We start from the raw sequence: 27,409 nt of genomic DNA, 5'->3' as shown, positions 1-27,409 counted from the left end.
TAAAGAAAAATTTTAAAATACAAACACATACATGTATAAGACATCAAATGTTATATTCCTCATAATCCCTGGCTTGGTAGGTAGTCACGAAATTTTCGTCTTTCTTTGCTTATCTTTATTTTCTAATTTTCTATAGTGAGCACACATTGCCTATGCAATTAAAAAATAACAGATCTCATCTATATCATATGGATACACTGACAAATCACATTAATAAAATGATAATATTTATCTTTTTAAAAAGCCTATCTGGGGGGCTTCCCTGGTGGTGCAGTGGTTGAGAGTCTGCCTGCTGATGCAGGGGACACGGGTTCGTGCCCCGGTCCAGGAGGATCCCACATGCCGCGGAGCGGCTGGGCCCGTGAGCCATGGCCGCTGAGCCTGCGTGTCCGGAGCCTGTGCTCCGCAATGGGAGAGGCCACAGCAGTGAGAGGCCCGTGTACCGCAAAAAAAAAAAAAAAAAAAAAAAAAAAAGCCTATCTGGGGGGCTTCCCTGGTGCTGCAGTGGTTAAGAATCCGCCTGTCAATGCAGGGGACACGGGTTCGAGCCCTGGTCCAGGAAGATCCCACATGCCGCGGAGCAACTAAGCCTGTGCGCCACAACTACTGAGCCTGTGCTCTAGAGCCCGCGAGCCACAACTACTGAAGCCCGCGCACCTAGAGCCCATGCTCCGCAACAAGAGACGCCACCGCAATGAGAAGTCCTCGCACCGCAACGAAGAGTAGCCCTCGCTCGCCACAACTAGAGAAGGACAGCGTGCAGCAGTGAAGACCCAACGCAGCCATAAATTAATTAATTAATTAATTTACAAAAATAAAAAGCCTATCTGTGTGACCTTCACACGCTGGCAAAGACAGAATGACAAGGCTAATTGTCTCCTTGCTTGGTACCAGGTTGACTGGCTTGTTTAATCCTCTCTACCCAGGGAACACACCCACAGATACAGCAGGTATCCAGGAAGCGCTGTTCCAATGAAAGGTAGAGCCACGCTTCGCTGGTTACCCACCTTACCTTCTTCCCCGAGGCTCAGGTACGCCGGCTTTGTATCACCCAGAAGTCTCACTTGTCAGTCACTGCAGGAGCTCTAGACATGGCCCTGGTCAATCTGAGGGCTCTTCTGGGGTTTGGGCCTTAGACAAGCATAGTCACTCTACAACTAATCCAGGGAGGCCTACTGTTGGGCTGGCTATAATCCCAAAGGTATCTGTGAAGTTGGACTGTCCGATGGGATGTCTCAAAAATTCTGGAATTTCCAGTGAATTAAAACCCAAATTATGCTATGGTTCACGTGCAGGAAAAGCCTGGACCTACGCTATGTCTGCTGGGCTAGGTCTAAACCAAGGCGGCCCCCTCAGGCATCTTATAAGCCAGACCTTTTTGCGGTACGCGGGCCTCTCACTGTTATGGCCTCTCCCGTCGCGGAGCACAGGCTCCGGACGCACAGGCTCAGTGGCCATGGCTCAGGGGCCCAGCCACTCTGCGGCATGTGGGATCCTCCCAGACCGGGGCACGAACCCATGTCCCCTGAATCGGCAGGCGGACTCTCAACCACTGCGCCACCAGGGAAGCCCAAGCCAGACCTTTAATATTAAGAGCCCAGGAGCTAGTAAGAGAGGACCCCCTTAACGTTCTGTGTTTCTGTCACCAATCCCGGGCTCAAGGTCAACTGACATAGGTATTACCACAGACATGACAAAGAGGCCAACATCAAGACTTCCCACAGAGGACCCTAGCACCTCAGTTCCCATGTCAGTCGTCATGTCTCCCATGAAGAAATAAAAGGCAGGCAGGCCTGTCACTCACGGAAAGGCACACATTTGTCTGCCCCAAGCAAATCTGGACCCAGGCTACCTTAAGGCCTCACCTGGCTGTCTCCCTCCACTCGGCATCTTCCCCCTCTTTCAGGCAGATCTCATCCAGTTCTGTGAACAGTTCGTGAGGCACGTGCTCTTCATCCTCCTCGGTGCCAAGAATGAACTGAACACGCTGAGATGGTGTGTCTGGAAAATCAGCCACGGAGAAAGGTCTGCTCCCAGCCTCAGCTTAGAACAGAAATAGCATCCTGCCATACTCAGCGCACCTGGGGGCCTCACAACTTCAGGAACATACAGAAGATAATCCTGAACTCAGGTCAAAAAGATTTCTTTATTCCCAGAAAAAAAGCTATTCTTTGGAAGCAGTTTCATGGGAGGAAAAAATTATTAAGTAAGACCATTTGAAGAAAACCCATGAGAAACTAGAAATCTGATGAATTTGATCAAAAAGAATGGCTAATTCTCTAGCAAATGATTTCACCTTCTATGATATTGATTTGGGGGGCCTGAACTGTGAAGTTTTCGGGAAGATACTTTTGATTCTCAGAGGTATTTCTTCTTCCTGGAAGCAAGCTGGGGAAAGTCTGTGGAAGAGAATCAAGACCACCCCCTGCTCCACGTCCATCCCACACCCCTTTGGCCTCACCAGGCCTCCCCGCATGGACTCCCACCCGCCCTCCCTCCCGAGGTGTTACCATGGGCCAGGGCCTCGGGGCCTTCCTCCCCCTGGCTGGCTCCCTTGCCCCGCCCTCGTCTCCGATGCTTCTGGCCATGGGTTCGGTGGTGCCGATGGCTCTGCCGGCCCAGCGGCATCCGGACCCCCACGTACAGAGTCCTATGACCTGAAAAGAAGCAGAAGGTCTGTGGAGAGAACTCCTTTAGGAAAAGGAGGCTAGTATATATGAGAGGGGAGAAGAAAAAGAGTACAGTCCTTTGGCCTGGTCACAACGCTGTAATGATAAACTTCAAAGACCTCCAGGACTGAAGCTGTAGAGATGGGGGAGTTGAAGGTCTCAGTCCTGTACGTGGCTGCAAACCTCACAGGAATGTTGTTAAGATCAAAGGAAATAATGGGCGTGGACATGATTTGCAAACCGTAGAGTCCGAAACAAACGCTAGTTGTTGCTACTACAACAATTTGAGCAATTGATAAAACATGATGCAGTCATGCCATGACGCCTACAGCAGGTCTCGGCAGGGAGGCCATTTGAGAAAGTGGTTAAGTGCTCAGGTCAACCTGCCCGGGTCCAAAACTTGACTTCATCTTTCACTAGCCGTGTGACCCTCAACAAGTTATCTAATCTCTCTGTGACTGTCTTTAAAAAGGAATACTGAAGCTTATTCTTTAAACTCAGAAGATTTTTGTGAGAAGCAAATAAGAGATGTATGTAAAATGCTTAACACGATGCCTGGAATCAACTTTAGCAGCCAGTAAATTCCAGGATCAGTTTCCATTATATTTTTTCTGCACCATCTAGAATAGCAGTGAGAGACTAGTTACAAATCATAGCGGGCATAAGGCTGGGAGCATAAGGGAGAGATATTAACTATTTTACAAAAAGAGGGGAACACAAGAAAGTAAGTGATCCCCTAGTGTTCCTCTCCAGTTCCTCCTTCCTACTCTCTCATTCCATCCATAAACATTATTTTGTTTTGTGCCTGACTTCCAGACCTCTCTCACCTCCACCTGGTTTCCCCGGTCTTCCTGGTGAGCCTGGAGCCCAGAATCAGTAGCTGCAGGGATGCTACACCTGGATACACAGAGCAGTGATCTTCCCACATTTCTGCCCAGTTACTGCTGCTCGACACTCTGGATCTCAGGCTGCCCCCGCACATCTTTCACCACAGGAGCTGTTACAGTCTTTAGTCACTGTCTTCAAATCCACAACCTTACCCACACTTCCTCTGAGCAGGTGACCTTGCTTCATATTGTACTGAAAAGACAGGCCCTGTCCTGGGAACTCCCTCCATTCTCAGTCAGGCTCACTTTCCTCCTCCAGCTTTTCCTCTTTTCCAGGCTAATAAGCATTGCCTCCCACCCCACTGGGTCCCACTCCATCAGTTATCCTCAGTCTCTCCTTTCCATCCATCCCTTCCACGGGTTTCTCAAGTCCCTCTTACCTAAAAAGGAAATATTCCTACCATATGACCCAGCAATTCCACTCCTGGGTATAGATCTGAAAAACACAAAAATACTAATTCGAAAAGATACATGTACCCCAATGTTCATAGCAGCATTATTTGCAATAGCCAAAATATGGAAGCAAACTAAGTGTCCATTAACCGATGAATGGATAAAGAAGATGTGGTACATATATACCATGGAATACTACTCAGCCATAAAAAGAATGAAATAATGCCATTTGCAGCAACATGGATGGACTTGGAGGGCATTATGCTAAGTGAAATAAATCAGACAGAGAAAGACAAATACTCTTTAATATCGTTTATATGTGGAATCTAAAAAATGCAACAAACCAGTGAATAAAACAAAAAAGAAGCAGGCTCACAGATATAGAGAACAAACCAGTGGTTACCAGTGGTGGAGGGGGGAGGCGGAGGAGGGATAGGCAATATAGGAGTAGGGAGAAAAAAGGGTTATTATGGGATTATATGAAATCACGTGTGTGAAACTTTTGCACACTATAACGATTTAAAGAATCTCTCATTCAATAAATAAATATTTTAAAATAAAAATAAAAAAGAAATGTTCCCAGTGCAGTGCTATTCTCCCAAGTTTCTGCCTGTCCCCTTACCTTCTCCATCAAGTCATGTTCAAGAACAGTGTACCGACCTAGCTCCCTTTCCTCACCATCTCCTTGTTCCACAGCCTCTGCATGTGGCCGCTCTCCACTGAAACTGCCCTCATTAGGGATGGCAAAGCCCACTAAATCACCAAATCTCTATCATCTTACGTGTCTCTCAGTTCAATTCAAAAGACTTTCTGCAGAGCCCACCATGCTCCAGGCAGCAGCCCCATCCCTTGACTACTTCCTCCCCTTGGTGGTCTGGGCTTCTCCCATACCTGTACCACTGCCTTCCCTGGCTCACTTGCACTCCTCTGACTGCTTCTCCAGCCTTACCACAATCCACCAAAGGAAGGTTCCCCAGGTTTCTGTCCTTGGTCCCTTTCTTCTCTCTTTTTAGTGATATTTGCTCTCCTGATTTCAAAGTTTACTTCTGCAAGTGATCCCCAAATCTTTACCTCCAGTGACTCAATATGTTCCAAAGCAAACTCAGCAGCCTCCATCTCAAATCAGACTCATACTCACTTCTATGTTTCTGTTCATGGCATTCTCTCAACTTTCCAGGCTTGAAATCTCAGCATTACCTTGGATTTCCACCTTGCCCCTCAGCACTCCATCCCATAGATTAGAGATGTCAAGTCTTTCTCTCCTCCCACTTGGACAACAGCAGGGGCCTCCTTCCTGCCTCCCCCACCAATTCGATCCTACAAACAAACCCTCCGGAAGCACTGCTCTGATCACGGCACACTCTTACAGTCGGGACCCTTCATGCTCCAGCATGCTCGGGCCCCAGCCTCCTTTCTAGTTTTTTCTTCCTCTAGAACAAATTATACATTCAACAGGGAAACAAAGGGAAAGCTCTCTAAAAGAACTGAGTGATCATCTCAAGAGAGATCAAAGTGGAAATCGCACACATGCTCACACCAAATAAATGTTCTGGGGGAAAAATATCTAGAGATGTACACCTTCTGCATCTACACCAACAACAGAACAGCCTGGTGTTTTTTTTTTAATAAATTTATTTATTTTATTTATTTATTTTTGGCTGCACTGGGTCTTCACTGCTGCTCGCGGGCTTTCTCTAGTTGCAGCAAGAGGGAGCTACTCTTCGTTGTGGTGTGCGGGCTTATTGCGGTGGCCTCTCCTGCTGCGGAGCACGGGCTCTAGGCACACGGGCTTCCGTAGTTGTGGCATGTGGGCTCAGTAGTTGTGGCTCACGTGCTCTAGAGCACAGGCTCAGTAGCTGTGGCGCACGGGCCCAGATGCTCCACAGCATGTGGGATCTTCCCGGACCAGGGCTCGAACCCACGTCCCCTGCGTTGGCAGGCGGACTCTCAACCACTGCGCCACCAGGGAAGCCCAACAGCCTGGTTTTGACTCTGTCTCCTCCTCATGGCCTCAGGTGATGCTCCCACCCTCACCTCACACTCTCCTCCACCTAAACCAAACTGCTCTTCCACAGATGTACCAATGCTTTCCAGACGCTGACTTGCCTCACTCCTTCAAGACTCATCGCAAATGCACCTTCCTTCTTGGTATTCTTGCTGATCCCCCTGATCAGAGGTGCTGCCTCCTTCCTGTAAACCCCGAGTCCTTGGCTAGCATTCTCTTATGAACTTATCTTGTGCCTTGCATTAAAGTTAGGCATCTATCAGTCTTTCTCCCGCTATTCATCTGCAAGCTCCTCAAAGTCCCAGGTCAGACCTTCTTCCTCCTGGAATCCCTCACATAACAAAGCACGGTATCTTCCACATGGTCATCGCTCCACAAATATTCAGAAAATGGAATACCTCCTAGGTGCCTCCACCAGGAACATAACCCCTTAGGATCCCCTCAGGAGTACACAACCTGAACTAAGAAGGCCTCTGATCTGAAGGGGGTCACAACAGGAACATGTAACCAAAGTGAATGTGTTTCGAGTGGATGAAATACTCACCAGGGCATGGGATGATTGAGAAGGTCCTAGCCAGCCTGAGGATGGAGAGCTTATTCCAGGAAGAGTTCCTGGATAAGGGGACTTTTGGAAAGAGTTACCAAGGAAGACTTTTCCTTCTCTAAGAAAATTTTTTGGTCCAATCAGTTCCCACAAACATTAGCCAACCACAGCACCTGCCTTTTGAAAACACCAGAGAGACAGGCAAAAATGAAAACAAGCCCCAGCAGGACACAGAGCTAAGAATGACCGAGTGGTTATCAGAAAACTAGGCATCAGTTTCTAGGCTGGAGACTTGGAAGCAGGGACTTGGATATTCTGAGTGAAATCAAAGAAGAAGACAAACAAATAGACACTGGGAAATGAATACAGCACCAATAAAATCCAGTCCATCTAACGGGATTCTGCAGCCCAATGACTTTACTAAACCAATCCTGTGGTCACTTTGCTGGCCTTTCAACTGCTCTCCTACCCACACAGTCTTCATCCCCCTCATCTACCTACCTACTCACCTAAATTCTGCCTTCTTTCCAGTCTTTTTTCCAGTTATGGTCAAACCTACTCTCTGGGGACTGTGTGCAAATACAAGTATTCATTCAGTAAAAACTTATTAGAAGATGTAATTTTAGAATTTATTTTTAAACTAAGTATGTACATACGTACAGAGAGCAATCATTAGTGAACTGGGATGGAACCTTGCAGAGCAGGACAGAAATCACAGGGGGAGCCCACCCTGCAGATGGAACCCGGGCCTTCCGAGGCGGAGTACATTCCAAGCACACTGTTTATCAAGCATGCGCACAGAACTCATCAGCTCACACGGACGGGTGTCCCATCCCCTGGGCTTCAGGTTGACACAAAGTCAGTAACCGCGGGGCGAGTCTAACATGTGAAGCACATGCAAGCCTTTTTTTTTCAACTTATAACTAAGGCCAAATGGCTCTTACCTCTGTTAAAAACTTATTAGAAGGTACCAAACTTACTCTAGGATTCATTAGTCTAGTAGTTAATCAGGAATAATGATCTGCCAGAAAAGACAGAAAAAGCCATTCCTCTAATTAAAGCCACTGCTCGGTGGTGTTCTGGGACTGGGAGAGTCCGCTGAAGCAATCATGGACTATTGCTCTTTGTGAGTTTCTCTTCGGAAATCTGTCCTACTGTTTGCTTTTGACTCTTCCCATGTATATAAAAAAAGCCATGTTATGGTTTAATGCACCTTCTCCTGCTGATGGAGTTAATTTTTGCAAAAAAAAAAAAAAAAAAAAAAAAAACACGTTTACAAGTCTCTAACAATGTCCAGAGACTACATCTCAGAAGTAGTTCTCAAAATGGTTTATGTCACATGGTGTAGAGGGTATAGAACAAAGGGGAAGGAAGACCCAGAGCTTTATCTGCAGCCGCAGAACCTTGTATCATGGCACACATGGCAAATTCGAACACAGTTAGAACACTTTACTTGTCTTCCATCAGAGTGGGACTGATTTTATTCCACGCCTTCCAGAGACAGCACTTCCCTGAGTGCAGCCTCACTGAGCCCTAAGGCTGCCCTCGGAGTGAGTCAGGGCGGGGCGCACAGCATAGCCAATCCTACAGCAAATCCCAACTTCCTCTTCTCCTCTCCGGAGCTACTTGAGAACCACATCAGGCCTGAGGAGTGGGCACTATTTGTCCCCCATTTCCTGTAGTGCTTTTTTTTTTTTAAGTGCTAACATAAATAAGATTCTAGTTTTCCAAAAGGTCTATGTATAAAGGACTGTTTTCCCCTAGCAACACCATCATCACAGACGGCCTTCTTTTACAGGAAAATGGATACTTCGTAAGGAATAGATGATGTCATATTGAGAAGATGCTCCTACTGCTAATTACTCAACTGACCTCTGCGATGGAACCCAGTCCTCCGGATCCAAGAGTGTTTTCCCAGGCTTATTATTACTCCCAAGTAGATAAGAGTGTTCATAAATGGTTACCTCTTTGCTGAGGGCAAAGGTCTAGTGGGCCCAGACAACTAAACTAAAAGTAAAAGTACCCCCACAGTACAGTGAGACGGTAGGGAGGCAATAGGATTATCAGGGCAGAAGGAGGGGTGGGGCAACACATAAAAATGTTCATATGATGGAGCAAGGAGCTGAGGCTGGGTGGTTAACGCTGGGTACCGTCCTCCCTTGCAGGCAGTGTGGCAGAGTGGAAAGAGCAGAATTCCATCCCAGTCTCACCTGCTGTTAGGCTAGATGACCCTGAGCAGTTTCCCCATCACGTAAAATAGGGATGATGCCTACCTGCCTGGGTTGCTGTGAAGATTAAAAAGACAACTTGTATAAAGTGCCTAATCAAATGCCTGTCACACAAGGGTCATTCAACAAATGTTAGCCTCCCATCTCCACACCCTGCCTTCTTCCCCTTTCTCCCAACTGCTGAAACCCACACTGGCTCCTCTTCCATCTGGTCAAAATAACTTCGAAAGCTTGACCTTGATATGTCTGAACTCCACTGACCTCCACAGAGCCACCCACGTAAGTTCTCACGGTAACAGACCCAGAGGATGAGTCAGCCTCTACAGCTTTGGCTCTCCCATCCAAAGGACAAGTTTTCTCTGGAGACCGTACAACTTTGATGGAAAAAAAAAACCAGCACAGGAACAAGCTGTACAGAGAGAACACTTCACGTGCTGTCTCAGTCATTAGAAAGGTACTGTATCATAGCCTTCAACGTTGCAAGAGATGCTGCAGAGATTGCGCAAAGGCTTTTGAGCCAAATGTGGGTTCCCATTCAAGCTATAGTGGACGCGAGCCTTTCTTTAATAAAACTGAGCATTGCCAACATTACCAGGAAACTAGGCTGCGTGGGAAAAAGGAAAGCAGAAGGACAGCACAGAAGGGTCATGGGGGAGTGGGGGTGGGAGAGGAGAGAAAGGAAGAAGAGCCTTGATACGGTAAACTAGATAGAGCAGGTCAATTAAAAGGCCTCTTCCTTCCCTTCCACTTCAGTGGGTTTTTATACAACTCTATGCTGTGAACTCTCAGCAAATATGTTATAGGTGCGTGTGTGTTCTCCCTTTTCTTGTTTAGATGAAAATACCAGGCAGAAATGGGTATAGTTAGAATGGGAAGAGCATACATTGGAAATGGGGTAAAAACAGGGTTTTATGGCCAAACTGAGTTTTTAAAACTATTTGTATTTTATTTTCTTTTGTATAAATTTGTATCTATATTTCCAAGCAGTTGTCAAGAATCAATAAACTGATCTGAGGGCTTCCCTGGTGGCGCAGTGGTTGAGAGTCCACCTGCCGATGCAGGGGACACGGGTTCGTGCCCCGGGCCGGGAAGATCCCACATACCGCGGAGCGGCTGGGCCCGTGAGCCATGGCAACTGAGCCTGCGCCTCCAGAGCCTGTGCTCCGCAATGGGAGAGGCCACAACAGTGAGAGGCCCGCGTACCGCAAAAATAAATAAATAAATAAACTGATCTGAGTGCTTCACATTCTCAAGGAATAGGTCATTTATTAATATTTATATTGGACTTTACTGTGCTGAAAGTACTGTCTCACAAGCTGTCTGTCTACTAGATCCTAACAGTGAGACAGGTATTATTATCCCTACTTTTATTTAACAGATGAGGAAAATGAGGCTAAGTGAAATTAAGTGATATTTTCCCAAGGTCTCACAGCTAGTGAAGAAGAGTTAGGACTCCAACCCAGGTCTCCTGATGGTAAAGCTGCTCCTCCCACACCAGGCTGCCTCTTGCTGATTTCCCTCGGTACATAGAACAGCGGTGCTTACCTTCCAACTCTTCTTTCTCATAGTGGATGTTGAGAATTGTACTGGTCCCACCCTGATCCACCACAGCTTCTTCATCTGGTCTCTGTTGAAACATAAATTAGTAGCCACAGTAATACCCATACATTCATTCAAACACTCATTCAAGTGAATTCCCTGGTGATCCAGTGGTTAGGTTTCCAGGCTTCCATTGCAGGGGGCATGGGTTCGACCCCTGGTCAGGGAACTAAGATCCCGCATGCTGCGCGCCCCCCCCCCAAAAAAAAACAAACAACACTCAAGTACCGTGTGTATGCCACACCCTTTATGCAACACTGAGGGGGAAAACCCAATGGTTTACAGATATTTTTGTTTTTACTTTTTTTTTTTTTTTTTTTGCGGTACCTGGGCCTCTCACTGTTGTGGCCTCTCCCGTTGCGGAGCACAGGTTCCGATGTGCAGGCTCAGCGGCCATGGCTCACAGGCCTAGCCACTCCGCCGCATGTGGGATCTTCCCGGACTGGGGCACAAACCGGTGTCCCCTGCATCGGCAGGCGGACTCTCAACCACTGCGCCACCAGGGAAGCCCAAGTTTACAGTTATTTTTAATTTCAATCTCACAATATCTCTGAGATGCAAACATGGCAGCCATTCTTTCTCATTTCATAAATAAGCAGCCCGATACTCAGAAAACTTTAAGTAATTACTGCCCAAGGTCTGAAATATGGTAAAAGGCAGAGCGAGGACTGAGTCCAGGTCTTGTGACTTCAGATCCCGTGCCTTTCCCACCCCTCCCCACTCCACCCATACGTCTATATAACATCTTGGCATTTTGCAAGTGGTGTCAACCACATTGTCTCATTTGGTACAAGCTGGTGTCCTTGACCTCTGTTTACCACTCTGTCCTTGAACTTCTCCACCCTGCTCCTCTGTCCCATCCTAAGTCTCATCTCCTTCTTCTAACCATAATTCCCAAGGAAAAGCACTCTATCTTTTGTTTCCCACGCTTGAGCCTTACAATTTCAACAGTAGCCTGAAGCTGTGAGGATCAGTATTTGACAAACCGCCAGAATGTCACGCCTCAAGATCCATGTGTCTAAAACCCAACTAATCTGCCTTCCAAACTAGTACTCTGTGCCCATTTATTCACTCCTACCCATGACTCCATCACTTCTTAGTGTACATTTGAAATCTCAAACTTATTTATTCATCCATTCCATGTATTGAGTGCCTATCATATGCCTTCCAGGAAACAGTTCCTTTTTCTTATCAAGTCCTCGTTTGCAATTTCTCTCGAATTCACCCTCATCTCTCATCCTCTCTATCCTCCACTGTCCAGCCCTTTCAAACATAGAGGACATTTTTTCAGTTATGGAACCACACTCATTTTCTTCCCTGAGGGCTGCCCCTCGGCCTAGAACTATCACCCTCTCCCTGCTACTCCCACGTCCATCACCAGCAGCTAACACTTGTTCATCATCCCATAGATCTCAGCCTAAATGCACTTCCTTAGAAGGCTTCCCTGACTACCTCCCATTAGTATGCCCCCACAGCACACTGTACTTCTCTTTAGTAATGAAATGTCTCTGCTCCTTAAGGGAGGGACCATATCTTTCTTCCCGTTTCCCCAGCACCCTGCAGACTTTTCACAAAATAGGTGCTCAATAAATCTTTGTTAAAAGAACAAAGATAATGGCATCTACCTTATCAAGACCCTCACCAGATCCTGAATTATTTCAAATAATTATTTCCCTGACAATCAATTTCCTTTACCAAACCTGCAGCTCTAGCCAGGCTCTCTGATCCCGTAGGCACCATACACATTCCACACTGTCTGGTCATCTAGCAGGTCCTTCCCCAACTCTCCAGCACACCAAATCCTCACCATCCTTGTAGACCCTGCTCAAATTTCCAGCTTCCGGTTCTAATTTTACTGTTTTATAGTTGCCCACCTATGCTCCCAAATAAGGCAACCCTGAACATAAAGCAATCCATTTTCCCAATGAAAAGATTCAAGAACAGTTTTCGAGGCCAAACTTTTAGGGAAGTAGATAAAATAGTCAAATGTCAATTTACAGTATTTTATTTATGAATTTAGTTTTATAGGCATATTTCAAATTATATATTATTACTACCACGGAATAATCTCCAAGATATAATATTAAGTTTGAAAAGCAAGGTGCAGCGGCCGCCCCCGGGCAGTTCGGGGAGCGCGGGGCCGCCGCCGCTAGAACGGACGTCCGCACGCGCTAGCGGCGGCGGCAGAACGGACGTCCGCACGCGCTAGCGGCGGCGGCAGAACGGACGTCCGCACGCGCCGCCGTCTCCATAGCTATTTACCCGGCTGCATTGTGGGAGTTTGGCTTCCATCGCCGCCAACCGCCGCCTCAGCTTGTGCCGCTGCCGCCGCCCAAGCCATGGGGCCCGTGACTGACGACGAAATCATACGGAAGCGTCTCCTAATTGATGGAGATGGCGCTGGAGATGATCGGAGAATTAATCTGCTAGTGAAAAGTTTCATTACATGGTGCAACTCTGGATCCCAGGAAGAGGAATACAGCCAGTACCAACGTATGCTGATCACACTGTCCCAATGTGAACTTTCAATGGGCAAAACTTTGCTGGTATATGATATGAATCTCAGAGAAGTGAAAAATTATGAAAAAATTTACAAAGAAATAGAATGTAGCATTGCTGGAGCACGTAAAAAAATTGCTGAGTGCAAAAAGCAAATTCGTCAAGCAAAACGAATGCGAAAATATCACCAAGAATATGATGCATTGGCAAAAGTGATCCACCGTCATCCAGACAGGCGTAAGACATTAAAGAAACTAGAGGCTCTGGTAAAAGAATTAGCGCATCTTTCACATATTAAAGAAAGTGTTGAAGATACGCTGGAATTGAGAAGGAAACAGTTTTACGCTCTTCTTAGTATCCTCCATGAACTTAAGCCAATACTGGAAAATGATGAAAAGCTCTTAAAGGTAGAAGCAGCTCAAGAAACAAGCGTGGAAACTGATCCTAAACCACAGAACAACTAACCCCTCACCATTCCCAAGAATATTGAAGCAGCAACATGATCTTAGTGTGTTCAGAATTTGTTGTACTCTTGAGACATTTAAAGTTTTGGCAGTGAACTACTTTGCTTTTAAATATTAATGCACAGTTCATTCATATTTCTTTACACAAAGGAAGATGACTTCATTGTATATTTGTTTTTTATTGAAATGCCTTTTTTATACTTAAAAGGTAGGAAGCAACATCCAAAAATGTTTTCAAGCCAGATATGTTAGTGCTCGTTGGTATTCTAGGTAGTTTTTAACTGGTAACATTGATTTGGTCACAAAATAAGTGGAAGATAGTGAGAAGGTGGCATTTCTAGGATGTATATGAGAAAATGAGTCAATTTCTGGAAATCGTACCACTTTTGAAAATGAAGTCCACGGATAGGCTCTCAGGAGGGCTGTGAACTTGTGAGATTATGTACAAAATGTTTGTGATGTATGCTTATTGTGGGAGAGGTTCCATGATAGTAAGAATTACTGATACCAGAGGTAATTAAAAGATGCAAAGTAAATCAATATGTATTACTTTCTATATCTCTGTCCTTAATACTTGAGCAATGTGGTTGTTAAATGTTTTATTGAAATGTTTTCTCTCTATCGTTTTGTTCTGTAGAGTCAAGAGTCTTGCAAGAGGATTTCATGATCTTTTTTAAAAATTAAACTAAATCTGAATCACTTGTAATTGTCTTAAGTATTGAATTACATGTCTAATACTTGTTAGGTTCCATCCTCATCCATTTATTTTAGTTCAGAAACATGGCACTTTGCATGAATCATACCTTAATAATGTTACATTTTTGTAATTTTAATACAAACTCGTATCTTTAAAAAAATTAAAAAGATGGGGCTTCCCTGGTGGCGCAGTGGTTGGGAGTCCGCCTACTGATGCAGGGGACGTGGGTCTGTGCCCCGGTCCGGGAGTATCCCACGTGCCGCAGAGCGGCTGGGCCCGTGGGCCATGGCCACTGGGCCTGCACGTCCGGAGCCTGTGCTCCGCAGCGGGAGAGGCCACAACAGTGAGAGGCCTGCGTACCGCAAAAAAAAATAATAATAATAAAAAAAATAAAAAAGATAAATAAAAAGCAAGGTGGAGGAAACTGTTTAATTTGCTAACTTTTATCTAAGAAAGGGTGTTGGAACAAAAACATCTGCTTACACTTAAAAACATACAAAGGAAGAATGAGCCGTAAAAGATGTTTTTAAATAGTTACCTACAGAGGAGGGAATGGGGTAAAGAAGATAAGGATAGAAACCAAATTTCTTTGAAGATAACATTTTGCACATTTTTAACATAATTTTAAAACAAAATTAATTTAATTAATTTTTTTAAAAAACAGAATTTTACATTTTAAAAAGCGATTCCCACAAATCAAAAACAAAATGAAAACAAGTGCCAAACTGATGGCATAACTATTCCAAGAGAACTTATTCCAAGTAACTTTATACCATAAAGTTATAACTGACAACGTTCTTAGTGACATATATCCTAAGGACAAAAAGAATTTGAAAAGATCTTAAACTGCTTTTTAGTTGTCATACTGTTGGTTGTAGTGTTGGTGTTAATTTTCTGAGACTGTTGTGTATTGTGAGATAAAATATATGAGTGATTATGTGAACTTTCTCTGGCACTCTCAGTGCGATTGAGACCTGGGGTTCTCAGAAGGTATGAAAGCAGATACAGTTGCAGGACACATAGTCCTGAATTTGAATTGGAAGCACTGGAAGTATCAACAATGATATACCTTTAAATACTTTAAAATTTGTAAATTTATATTTCCTAGCTCCGTCCAGACTAAAGGCCTAGAAAAAATGATCAGCCGGGCTTCCCTGGTGGCGCAGTGGTTGAGAGTCCGCCTGCCGATGCAGGGGACACGGGTTCGTGCCCCGGTCTGGGAAGATCCCACATGCCGCGGAGCGGCTGGGCCCGTGAGCCATGGCCGTTGAGCCTGCGCATCCGGAGCCTGTGCTCCGCAACGGGAGAGGCCACAACAGTGAGAGGCCCGTGTACCGCAAAAAAAAAAAAAAAAGATCAGCCAATAGTAATAAGTATCATTAGCACCTAGATTGTGGTCTCTTAAAATGCCATTTTCTCTTAAAAGACACTCAAAGAACATCAGTAAGGGTAATAATGGTAACAGATTGAATATATCAATTATGTTTAAATCCATGAGTTCACCATGTCACTTTAAAAATTAGCTAATTGGTCAACATTGGAGGATAATACTAGCAAACCAACTCATTATTTTGCAAAATGGTAAAAATTTATCCCGGCTTTCCTATTTAAATTGTACCGTAGAGTGGTACCATAGAGTAGATGAGAGAAGTTTCTTATTATAGAAAAGAATAAATGAAGAAGGAATGTTAGAATTAGAACATCGCCATTTTGCAATCCCTAATGGACTGCATTGATTTTCAAGGCCACTAATATCACAAAAAGAAAGACAACCAGACACTGTTTGCCTCCTAATGGGAGACCTTATCACCACCCATGAAGTAATCTCACCAAATAAATTGTCCCTGTCTAAATCCAAATACCAATTTACCGAAAATACAAAGAAACAGAGTTCAGTGGGAAAAAAATACCACAGGAATATAATCAGCAAAATCCAGACTATGGAAAACTCTATAGCTATACAACAAATCCTCTCCCCACCATCTTTTTTAAAATAAATAATTGCAAGAAGAGAAAGAGAGAGGAAGGCAAAACCAATAGGTTAAAAGAGACAACAAACCAATCTCAATATGTGGACTTAATTTGAATACTGATTTAAACTAACTAAAATAATTTTTAGCTATTTATAAAATAATTTTTAAAGTTATGACATTTGAGACAATCAGAAATTTTTATCTTTTATGATATTAAAGAAATTATTTTCTCTTTAGGTGGTACTATGCTTATTTTTTAAAGAATCCTTATCTTTTAGTATTCATACTGAAATATTTACAAACGATTACAGATACATAAAATAATATGTTAACTTAGAAATACTACTTTTCTCACATTTTATAAAGTAATGTTATTCAAAATCTTCAGATGCATCTTTAACATCAATGTTTTCCTCATTACCATAGATGCTTTGAGTCAATTTCCCAGAGCACGTCAGTTTCACTTCCAGCTAAGTTGTAAAGACTCTCATAAAATAAGTCAAGTCCTTTCTGAAGAATAACTTTTAGGTGGAAAAAACTTACCTTTATTTTAGACTTATTTGTTATCTGTGAATTTCCTGACAGCAGGAGTCACATATTTTCATCTTTTTGTTCTCCCAGAGCCTAATACAGTAGCTTACCACTGTAAGTAGCCTGTGCTCCTGTAAGTTACAGGAGGGCAGGTACTGTGTCTTATGTTCACCACTATGTACCTAGCACCTAGTACAATGTCCAGTATGTGGTGGGTATCCAATACATTTTGATGAGTAAATATTTATTAGTTTTTTTAACTCTTTCTCATATGATCATATATTTCCTCATAAAACTTCACATATATGTATACCTATATACATATATATGAGTAATTTTTCATGTTGGCTTCCCCACAGGTTTGTAATATCTGGAGGGCAGGGACCAATTAATTACAACGCTTAGTACTGTCCACAGACACCTCACACAGCACAGAACACAGCAGGAGTCTAGAGTGGGGCTGTGGTGCAGAGGGAGGGATGACTGATTACTTGACTCTAAGACTATAAAATATAAAGAGCAAGGTCAATCATCTAAAATATTCAGGTTGAAAATCAACTTGTTTGTTTCCCTAGTTTAGATTGGTTAATCACAGTCTAAAGTTACTGAATAAATGTTCGTCCACTTTCTTTGTCCTGCCAAAGAAAACAGAGCCATTGTCAAACACCATCAGCCAGAGCATTTGAAAGGTCAGGCTTGAATGTGAATGTGTGGCCCTCGATTGGATCTTGGTTCAAATAAGCCAACTATTTTAAAAAACTATAAGGTGCTAACAGAAATTTAATCAACTGGATGGGTATATAATATTAAAGAATTACTGTCCATTTTTAAGTAAAATAATAATACAGGAGTACATCATTTTATTGCGCTTCACTTTATTGCACTTCACAGATATTGTATTTTTTACAAATTGAAGGTCTGTGGCAACCCTACATGAAGCGAGACTATTGGCACCATTTTCCAACATCATTTGCTCCCTTCATGCCTCTGTGTCACATTTTGGTCATTTGCAATATTTCAGACTTTTTCATTATTATATTGTTATGGTGATCTGTGATGAGTGATCTTTGATACTACTATTGTAATTGTTCTGGGGCACCACATACCATGCCCATTTAAGACAGCAAACTTAATCGATAAATGTTGTCTGTGTTCTGACGAGCAGTTCCCCATCTCTCTCCCTCTCTTCAGGCCTCCGTATTTCCTCAGATACAACGATATTGAAATTAGGCCAGTTAATAACTCTACAATGGCCTCTAAGTGTTCAAGTGAAAGGAAGAGTTATACGTCTCTCACTTTAAGTCAAAAGCCAGAAATGATTAAGCTTAGTGAGGAAGGCATGTTGAAAGCCGAGATATGCCAAAAGCTAGGCCTCTTACACCAAACAGTTAGCCAAATTGTGAATGCAAAGGAAAAGTTCTTGAAGGAAATTAAAAGTGCTACTCCAGTGAACACACGAATGATAAAGCAAAACAGCCTTACTGTGATGTGGAGAAAGTTTTAGTATTCTGGATAGAAGATTAAACTAGTCACAACATTCCCTTAAGCCAAAATGTAATCCAGAGCAATGTCCTAACTCTCTTCAATTCTATGAAAGCTGAGAGAGGTGTAGAAGCTGCAGAAGAAAAGTTTGAAGCTAGCAGGGCTTGGTTCATGAGGTTTAAGGAAAGAAGCCGTCTCTATAACATAAATGTGCAAGGTGAAGCAGCAACTGCTGATACAGAAGCTGCAGCAAGTTATCCAGAAGATCTAGCTATCTCAGATAATCGATGAAGGTGGCTACACTAAAGAACAGATTTGCAGTGTAGACAAAACAGCCTTCTATTGGAAGAAGATGCCATCTAGGATGCCTCTCATAGCTAGAGAGGATGTCATTGCCTGGCATCAAAACTGCAAAGGACAGGCTGACTCTTGTTAAGGGCTAATGAAGCTGGTGACTTTAAGTTGAAGCCAATGCTCATTTGCCATCCCCAAAATCCTAGGGCCCTTCAGAATTATGCTAAGTCTATTCTGCCTGTGTTCTATCAATGAAACAACAAAGCCTGGATGACAGCACGTATGTTTACAACATGGTTTACTGCATATTTTAAGCCCACTGTTGAAATCTACTGCTCAGAAAAAAGGATTCCTTTCAAAATATTACTGCTCATTGACAATGCCCCTAGTCACCCAAGAGCTCTGATGGAGATGTACAATGAGATTCATGTTGTTTTCATGCCTGCTAACACAACATTCATTCTGCAGCCCATGGATCAAGGAGTCATTTTGAATTTCAAGTATTATTATTTAAGAAATACATTTCGTAAGACTGTAGCTGTCATAGTGAATCCTCTGATGGGTAGAGGCAAAGTAAATAGAAAACCTTCTGGAAAGGATTCACCATTCTAGATGCCATTAAGAACAGTCTTGATTCTTGGGTAGAGGTCAAAATATCAACATTAACAGGACTTGGAAGGAAGATGATTCCAACCCTCATGGATGACTTTGAGGGGTTCAAGACTTCAGAGGAGGAAGTAGCTGCAGATGTGGTGGAAAGAGCAAGAGAACTAGAATTAGAAGTGGAGCCTGAAGATGGGACTGAATTGCTGCAATCTCACCATGAAACTTGAACAGATGAAGAGTTGCTTCTTATGGATGAGCAAAGAAAGTGGTTTCTTGAGATGGAATCTACTCCTGGTGAAGATGCTATGAAGATTGCTGAAATGACAACAAAGGATTTAGAATATTACATGAACTTAGTTGATAAAGCAGTGGCAGGGCTTGAGAGGACTGACTCCAATTTTTTTTTTTTTTTTTTTTTGGCGGTACGCGGTCCTCTCACTGTTGTGGCCTCTGCCGTTGCGGAGCACAGGCTCCGGACACGCAGGCTCAGCTGCCGTGGCTCACGGGCCCAGCCTCTCTGCAGCGTGTGGGATCCTCCCGGACTGGGGCACAAACCCGCATCCCCTTCATCGGCAGGTGGACTCTCAACCACTGCACCACGAGGGAAGCCCCTGACTCCAATTTTGAATGAAGTTCTACTGTGTGTAAAATGCTATCAAACAGCATTGCAGGCTACAGAGAAATCATTCGTGGAAAGAAGAGTAAATGGATGTGGCAAACCTCATTGTTGTCTTACTTTAAGAAATTGCAACAGCCAGCCCAGCCTTCAGCAGCCACCATCCTGATCCATCAGTAGGCGTCAGCATCAAGGCAAGATCCTTCACCAGCAAAAAGATTATGACTTGCTAAAGGCTCAGATGATGGTTAGCATTTTTTAGCAATAAAGTATTTTTTAATTAAGGTATGTACATTTTTAGATATAATGCTATTGCACACTTAATACATTACAGTATAGTATAAACATAGCTTTTATATGTACTGAGAAACCAGCAAATTTGTGCAACTTGCTTTATTGCAATATTCACTTTATTGTGGTGGTCTGGAATTGAACCTGCAATATCTCCAAGGTATGCCTGTATTGTGATATGGCGATTATGTCTTTTTTTTTAAAAAAGGGCCCTTAATCTTAAGTGATACATACTTAATTATATGATGTCTGGGATCTGGAGAATGGGTAGACCCATAAATGAAACAAGACAGGTTGTTTGTTCATTGTTGGAGCCAGGTCATGGGGTACTTCAAGTCTCTCTACTTTGGTATATGCTTAAAATGTTCCATAAATTTCAAATATATTAAAGTTTGCTTAAAATCATAAAAAATGAAAAGAAAGGAACATCAAGTCTCATTGGTCTGTGCTTGCTGCAGATTCCTCGCCAGTTGATTATTACTTCCTCTGATACCGTCATTATTTATGGCTGAGAGGATTTCTTAACCATGGATTTCCAGGGTTCCTATGAATGGGCTTCAGAGGATTATGTGTGAGGGTGCATTTTTCTTGGGAGAGGGTCCATAACTTTCATCAGATTCTCAGGGGAGCTTGTGACTCAGAAAATATTAGAATCATGAGAACCACACTGTGTAAGTTTAGGAGAAAAAGGAAAGGAGGGAGGGAGGGAAAGAGAAAGGGAAAGAAGGATGAACTAGAGAAAAGACCCGGTTTCTGTATGTCTTACTGGCTCATGAGAATGACCCACTATGTAAATGTGAATTGACTTGGGTGCCTACCCGAAGGACTAAGTAAGATAAAAAGAACTGAGAGGGTTAAATACGCATTAAAACATTGAAATTGCAAAGCACATCATGAGAAAGAAAGCACTGTTATAAGACTCGACAAATGAATGAATTATAGCTGAGTAGCAGACCAGATTCTCACTTACAGTTAATGGACAAGTTAAAAGGCACGGGTGGGGCTGAGTCTTACATAATGGCCCCAGATCCTTGAAGCAGACACAGAGGCTGCAGGCGAGGGGGAAGCAGCAGGCAGTGGAGCCCACCTTGAGCCCTCTCCCTCACCCCTCGCTGCGGCTCCACTCTGAACCTGCAGGGTGGTAGTACTGCCAGACTCAGCTCAGCCTCCCTTCCTGCAATCAGTCTCAGACTCGTTCACCTCCAAAGCCCCTTTCATCTTTTTTTTTTAAATTAATTAATTATTTTTTTTTTTGGCTGCGTTGGGTCTTCGTTACTGCGCGTGGGCTTTGTCTAGTTGCGGCGAGCGGGGGCTACTCTCAGCTGCGGTTCAGGGGCTTCCCATTGCGGCGGCTTCTCTTGTTGCGGAGCACGGGCTCTAGGTGCGCGGGCTTCAGTAGTTGCGGCAGGCGGGCTCTAGAGCGCAGGCTCAGTAGTTGTGGCGCACGGGCTTAGTTGCTCCACGACATGTGGGATCTTCCCGGACCAGGGCTCGAACCCGTGTCCCCTGCACTGGCAGGCGGGTTCTTAACCACTGCGCCACCAAGGAAGTCCCCCCCTTTCATCTTTAATCCAATGTTTTCAGGTAACACCCTCCTACCCCACCCACCCAACAATAACAACAACGAGTCAAGTATTTATTGAGTTCTGATACACAATCATTTTTAAATCAACAAATACAGAAGTGACTTCCAGGGTTTCTAATCAACAAACTGAGTCACCACAATTAGTACTGGGAACAAATATTTACTGAGCACTTACTGTATACCTAGCATTGTGCTTTACACATCTTACCTCACTTAATCCACACAACAGTCCTAAATCAAGGCTAAGTAAGATCTCACAAGAGTTAAGTGAGATAGGAGGAACGTCAGCTCAAGTCTCTCTGTATTAACATTACATACTACAATGCATTAACATCATACACTAACATTGCCAAAAGCAAAGAACCTGGTCATTTTAGAGAGCTCTGGTCACCTAATCATGGATTAATGTCCACAGTGAAAACAGCTCAAGATCGTCATATTATTACCTTCTTAAATCCTTGTATTTCACACTGCCTTTACTGACCAGAATTCCAATACTTCTCCATCTCCTTATTCACTTCCAACTCCCTCTTCATCCAGAAAGCCCATGAATTCTGACCCACTGTAGAGCCCATCACTGAATCTGACCCACAGATCCCCAACTCTCTAATGCCCTCAATTTGACTTCCTCAATGAATGCAGACAACCTAGAGCAAGAAAAAGGGGTTCCATGAGGATGTATGCAGCTGTTCTAGACCCCCCTCTCAGTGGCCGTGAGCTCCTGAACACCCACGAGCTTCCTATTCTGATTCTTCAGCAGCCTGCTAGGGGACTAAAATTCCAAAGTGGCTCCGGCTTCTCAGTGATTTTTTTATGGAACCCCACTTGGAGTCACTCCTGTTCCATACAACTTACTAGCTAGCACATCGTGGTTGGCAGAATAATGGCCCCCAAAGGACTTGCACATCTTAAGCCCTGGAACCTATGAATACGTTACCTTACACGGCAATGGGGAATTAAGGGTGCAGATGGAAACAGGGTTGCTAATCAGTGGACCTTAAAATAAGGACATTATCTGATTATCCAGCGGGATCAATGTAATCACAAGGATCCCTAGAAGTGGAAGAGGGAGGCAGAAGAGTGCAGCTGGAGGACGAGGTCTGAGGACAAAAGCAGTGTCTGAGAGATGCTGTGTTGCTGGTTTTGACTGTGGAGGAAGGGAACTGTGCGCCAAGGAATGCAGGCAGCCTCACGAAGCTGAAGAAGTTAAGGAAATAGATTCTCCCCTAGAAGCTCCAGAAAGAAACAGCCCCGTCCAACACGTTGATTTTAGCGCAGTGAGACTTGTGCTGAACTTCTGAACTACAGAACTGTAAGATAATCAATTTGTGTTGCTTGAAGCCAGTAAATTTGTGGTCATTTGTTAGGGCAGCAATAGACACTCATACATACATTAATGGCTTTCTAACTAGCAAAACAAGAGTGAACTTGTTACTACCTTACAGGAAACAACCAACCTCTCCATTATCTCAGATTTGCTGCTGTTACCTAGCAGCAGATTTAGAACACATTGCTTGTCTGTGTCCTGATTACCACTGTGGCAGGCTTAACTGAGAGCCCTGTCTACCCTGCCAAGGCAAACCATGAACTAAGACAATTATCTACAAGTTCAGAAGGAAGTAAATTTGCAAACTGAATTGTCCCCCCAGCCTGCCTCAATTCTCTGCTTGGCAGGAAAGTCCACACCTCTCCTACTGAAGCTCCCCAGTAGAGCTCGTGAGGCCAGATAAAGAGAATGCTCACCTGTTCCCCAGTTCCCACACAAGAAAGGAACACCTAGTGCGTGGGGAGGGGCTGGAGGCGTATGGATTGTACATTGCGAGGCAGTAAGAGGAGAAGCTGCTATGGTTGATACTTTTGTTCAGTAACATTCAGCAAATACATACTGACTGCTTTCCATGAACTGACCACGACCCTCAGAAAAGTTATCCGCTCACTACAGAGCCATTCATTCACTCAGCAAATATTTATTGAGCACAAACACGTGCCAGGGCCGCTGAGCACTAGCATCCGAGAGTTTTTCAGGTCTACTTTAAAACATAAAGTGTGACTCTCTTTCCATCCGCCAAGCTTCCCAGTTATCAGCCATTCACCAGGATTTGTTATTCTGAAGATTTCTTCAAAATTTCCCGTTCTGAGTTGGCCTGATTCACATAAAAGCCTTGGTAATTGCCCAAATTCACTTACTTCCCTCTCCGCCCTCCACTTGCACCCTCTCTGAACCTCCCTGCGGTTCCCAGCACCACCTGGCTCAAGTGCTTCTGGATTCAACCTCTCCAGCCTTCTCTTCCAAAACTTCTTTCTGCTCAGTCCTGAAAGTGCTGATCAGAGAATTTTTTTTTTTTTTTTTTTTTTTTTTTTTTTTTTTGCGGTACGTGGGCCTCTCACTGTTGTGGCCTCTCCCGTTGCGGAGCACAGGCTCCGGACGCGCAGGCTCAGCGGCCATGGCTCACGGGCCCAGCCGCTCCGCGGCATGTGGGATCTTCCCGGACCGGGGCACGAACCCGTGTCTCCTGCATCAGCAGGCGGACTCTCAACCACTGCGCCACCAGGGAAGCCCTGATCAGAGAATTTTGAAGCTACAAGTTGTCCCTAGTTCCAGTCCAAACTAGGAGCTCTCCCTCAAGCTTTCTGATCTTCTTCCACTCTTACTATCCCTTTTAAGAGCTCACCGACTCCTAAAATTGCAATAACCACCTCCGGAGATCTCATCAAAATTCAATAATGCAGGGCTTCCCTGGTGGCGCAGTGGTTGAGAGTCCACCTGCCGATGCAGGGGACGCGGGTTCGTGCCCCGGTCCGGGAAGATCCCACATGCCGCGGAGCAGCCGGGGCCGTGAGCCATGGCCGCTGAGCCTGCGCGTCCGGAGCCTGTGCTCCGCAACAGGAGAGGCCACAACAGTGAGAGGCCCGCATACCGAGAAAAAAAAAATTCAATAATGCAGGCCTTCATTAATTCATCCTAAACTCCACCAACAGCCGCCGAGCTGGCCTCCTTCATTCCAGCTCTTCCCACTCTAATACATCCTTTGTACACCTTGCCACACGTATCTTCCCAGACACGTTTAAGTGCTCATTTTTAATCAGTCACTGGTCTAGGTGTCAGAGACACAAGCCACGGTAATGTAGAGTGACTAAGGACACTTCTTTAGAGACGGCCAGCTCTGCCACTTCTTAGAAGTTACTTAACCACTCTACATCTTGGTTTCCTCATTTGGAAAATAAGCATAATAAGGGCATGTAAGTTTCAGGGTTATTGAGAGAATTAAAGGAGACAATGCATGGAAAGCACTTGGCAGCATACCTGGCACATGGCAAGCACTCAATACAAGTTAACTTACATAACGAACAACATGAAAGGGAGCTGGCAGGTTAGCAGCAGCGATAAACATGTAGATTCCACAAGTAAGGGATGGAAGAAGTTATAGCTCGTGGTGGTGGTTGTGAGCAAAAAAAGACTGAGTGATAAATTCTGATGGTGACGTGGAGCCAGACGTTAAAGATTCAAATGGAATGTTCTAGGTGGAGAGGAGGGGGAAAGTTTTCCAGCTAGAATACCTGAGCAAAGGCACAGCAGCAGAGAAAGGGGAGCTTTTGTGTAATAAAGCAATGGCCATCTGAGGCTCTGGGCTGATACTGACGAGACCAGGAGCGCCTTAAAGAAAAGTACATTGACTTTGGATACAAGAGAGTTGTTCATTCACTCAGCAACTGAGCACAGGTTTTATACCAGGCACTGTGCAGATGACAAGATTTTCAACCCAGTCCCTGCCCTCATGAAGCTTCTATTTGAAAAGACAGTAATCAAGAAATCAAAACAAGAACACTCCAGACAAGTTATATATACTATTAAGAAAAGAAAGCAGAATCATATGAACGAGATTAACTGCGAGTCAAGGCCAAGGAAAGCCACCCTGAGGAGGGGGCATCTGAGTTGAGTCACGAGAAGGCCCAGGTAGAAGAATGTCCACAGGAATAACAAGAACACGCTCTTGAGGTGTGAAGGAGCTGGTCATATTGAAGGAATGGAAAGACAGCCAGTGCAGGGGTGCGTGGTGAGAGAGTGGAGGAGAGGTCGTCAGGGAGGGTGGGCAAGGCCCTGGTCACAATGAAGCTTGGTAGGCCACAATAGGGAGTTTGGGTTTTATTCTAAAGTGCACTGGGAAGCCACTGAAGGGTTTCCAGATAGGGTATGACATCTGATTTGTGTTTTTAAAAGCTCTTTCTGGGGGACTTCCCTGGTGGCGCAGTGGTTAAGAATCTGCCTGCCAGTGCAGGGGACATGGATCTGACCCTTGGTCCGGGAAGATCCCACATGCCGCAGAGCAACTAAGCCCATGTGCCACAACCACTGAGCCTGCGCTCTAGAGCCCGCAAACCACAACTACTGAGCCTACGCACCTAGAGCCCGTGCTCCACAACAAGAGAAGCCACCCCAGTGAGAAGCCCACGCACTGCAAGGAAGAGCAGTCCCTGCTCACCGCAACTAGAGAAAGCCCGCAGGCAGCAATGAAGACCCAACGCAACCAAAAATTAATTAATTAATTGATTAATTTTTTTAAAAAAAAGCTCTCTCTGGGACTTCCCTGGTGGCGCAATGGTTAAGAATCCGCCTGCCAATGCAGGGGACACGGGTTCAACCCCTGGTCTGAGAAGATCCCACATGCCGTGAAGCAACTAAGCCCTTGTGCCACAACTAATGAGCCTGCGCTCTAGAGCCCGTGAGCCACAACTACTGAAGCCTGCATGCTCTAGGGCTTGCATGCCACAACTACTGAGCCCACGTGCTGCAACTACGGAAGCCCCTGCACCTAGAGCCCATGCTCTGCAACAAGAGAAGCTACCGCAATGAGAAGCCACACACTGCAACAAAGAGTAGCCCCCGCTTGCCGCAAGTAGAGAAAGACTGCACTTAGCGACAAAGACCCAACACAGCCAAAAAAAAAAAAAAAAAAAGCTCTCCCTGGCTGCCATGGGGCAAGTGGACTGTAGAAGGAAGAGCAGAAGGAAACTGTTAGGAGCCAGCACAGTAGTCCAAACCAGAGAAAACAGCCTAGACTTAGGTTATTTAGATGTGATGCCTGGAATCTCAGTTTACACCAAGTTACACAGTCTGGTCACTTTGCAACGCCTGCTCCCTTCCACACAGCTCAGTTGGCTTAGTTGGTAATTTTCAATCGATTGACTGTGTCTCCCCCAAGTCACCCCCATTTCCTTTCCTCCTTCTATACTTGTTTCTTTTCCACCCTATATCTCAAGTACCCATTTGCCCATCACCTGACTCAGCCTTTACGAGGTCCTGCTGTTTCCACTCTATTCTTTGCTCTCTCATCACCCCACTGCCCACAAAAGTTTCATGAACTAGATACAAAAGAGATAATTATTTTCTGTCCTATCCCAGAAGCACTCAGGAATTATCGTTTTCACAGAGCACTAACAGAAGCCTGGGGGTTATTATGATCTTGACAATACAACTGGAACACATGCTGCATGTTAAGGACACTGTCTCCTCACATTCGTTCCAGCCTGTTCTCCCTGCTGCAGCCAGAGAAATCTTTCAGGAGGAGAATGTAATCATGATCTCATTCTCTCTCTGGCTCCTCTCTCTTTCTCTCTCTCTCTGTATGTTATGACCCCAGAGTACATCTCACACCATTCCCCTCATTGCTCCCTATGGCTCCATCCACAATGGCCTTCTTTCAGGTCTTCTAACCAGATGTGCCTCCTCTGCTGTTCTTTGTCTCCAAAGCCCTTTGATCTCCCTCTTCCCTCCGTTGACACTTATTCTTTAGATCTTTGCCCAAATTTTCTTCCTTAGCAAAATCTGTGATCTGAGACCAAAGCTGGAACCATTGTGATATACACTCACAGTACTGCATATCTTCCTTTCTAAGCACGCATCACAGTTTATAAATAATACATTTATTTGTGTGACTGATTAAAATGGTTATTCACACACACACAGACACACACACACACAGACACACTCAATGGGATCATCTAGTAGTAAACTATTACCAGGAAGAAGAGGAGTGAGTCAGTGATA

General features: G+C 44.5%; 2 protein-coding genes across 2 annotated transcripts in view; one reads left to right on the top strand and one right to left on the bottom strand.

Annotated features, from left to right (window-relative positions):
- SLC4A8 (solute carrier family 4 member 8) overlaps positions 1-27,409 on the bottom strand; it is a gene marked incomplete at its 3' end in the record, with an annotated part of 89,535 nt that overhangs the window by 60,840 nt on the left and 1,286 nt on the right. Inside the window, exons 2-4 of the mRNA XM_079714934.1 lie at positions 10,272-10,353; positions 2,511-2,657; positions 1,866-2,001 (exon numbers count right to left, since the gene is read on the bottom strand). Coding sequence (XP_079571060.1) covers positions 1,866-2,001; positions 2,511-2,657; positions 10,272-10,353 — 365 coding nt within the window. The remainder of the gene's footprint in view (positions 1-1,865; positions 2,002-2,510; positions 2,658-10,271; positions 10,354-27,409) is intronic.
- On the top strand, positions 12,665-13,288 carry LOC307060013 (THO complex subunit 7 homolog; the record flags this gene model as incomplete). Its single annotated transcript, XM_079714330.1, has 1 exon — positions 12,665-13,288. One exon carries the CDS (start codon positions 12,665-12,667, stop codon positions 13,286-13,288), a length of 624 nt encoding a protein of 207 aa, XP_079570456.1.

The sequence above is a fragment of the Hyperoodon ampullatus genome (assembly GCF_949752795.1).
Source record: "Hyperoodon ampullatus genome assembly, chromosome: 11".
Taxonomy (NCBI): Eukaryota; Metazoa; Chordata; class Mammalia; order Artiodactyla; family Ziphiidae; genus Hyperoodon; species Hyperoodon ampullatus.
Note: the sequence above shows the minus strand (reverse complement) of the source record. Positions and strands in the feature narration are given on the sequence as shown.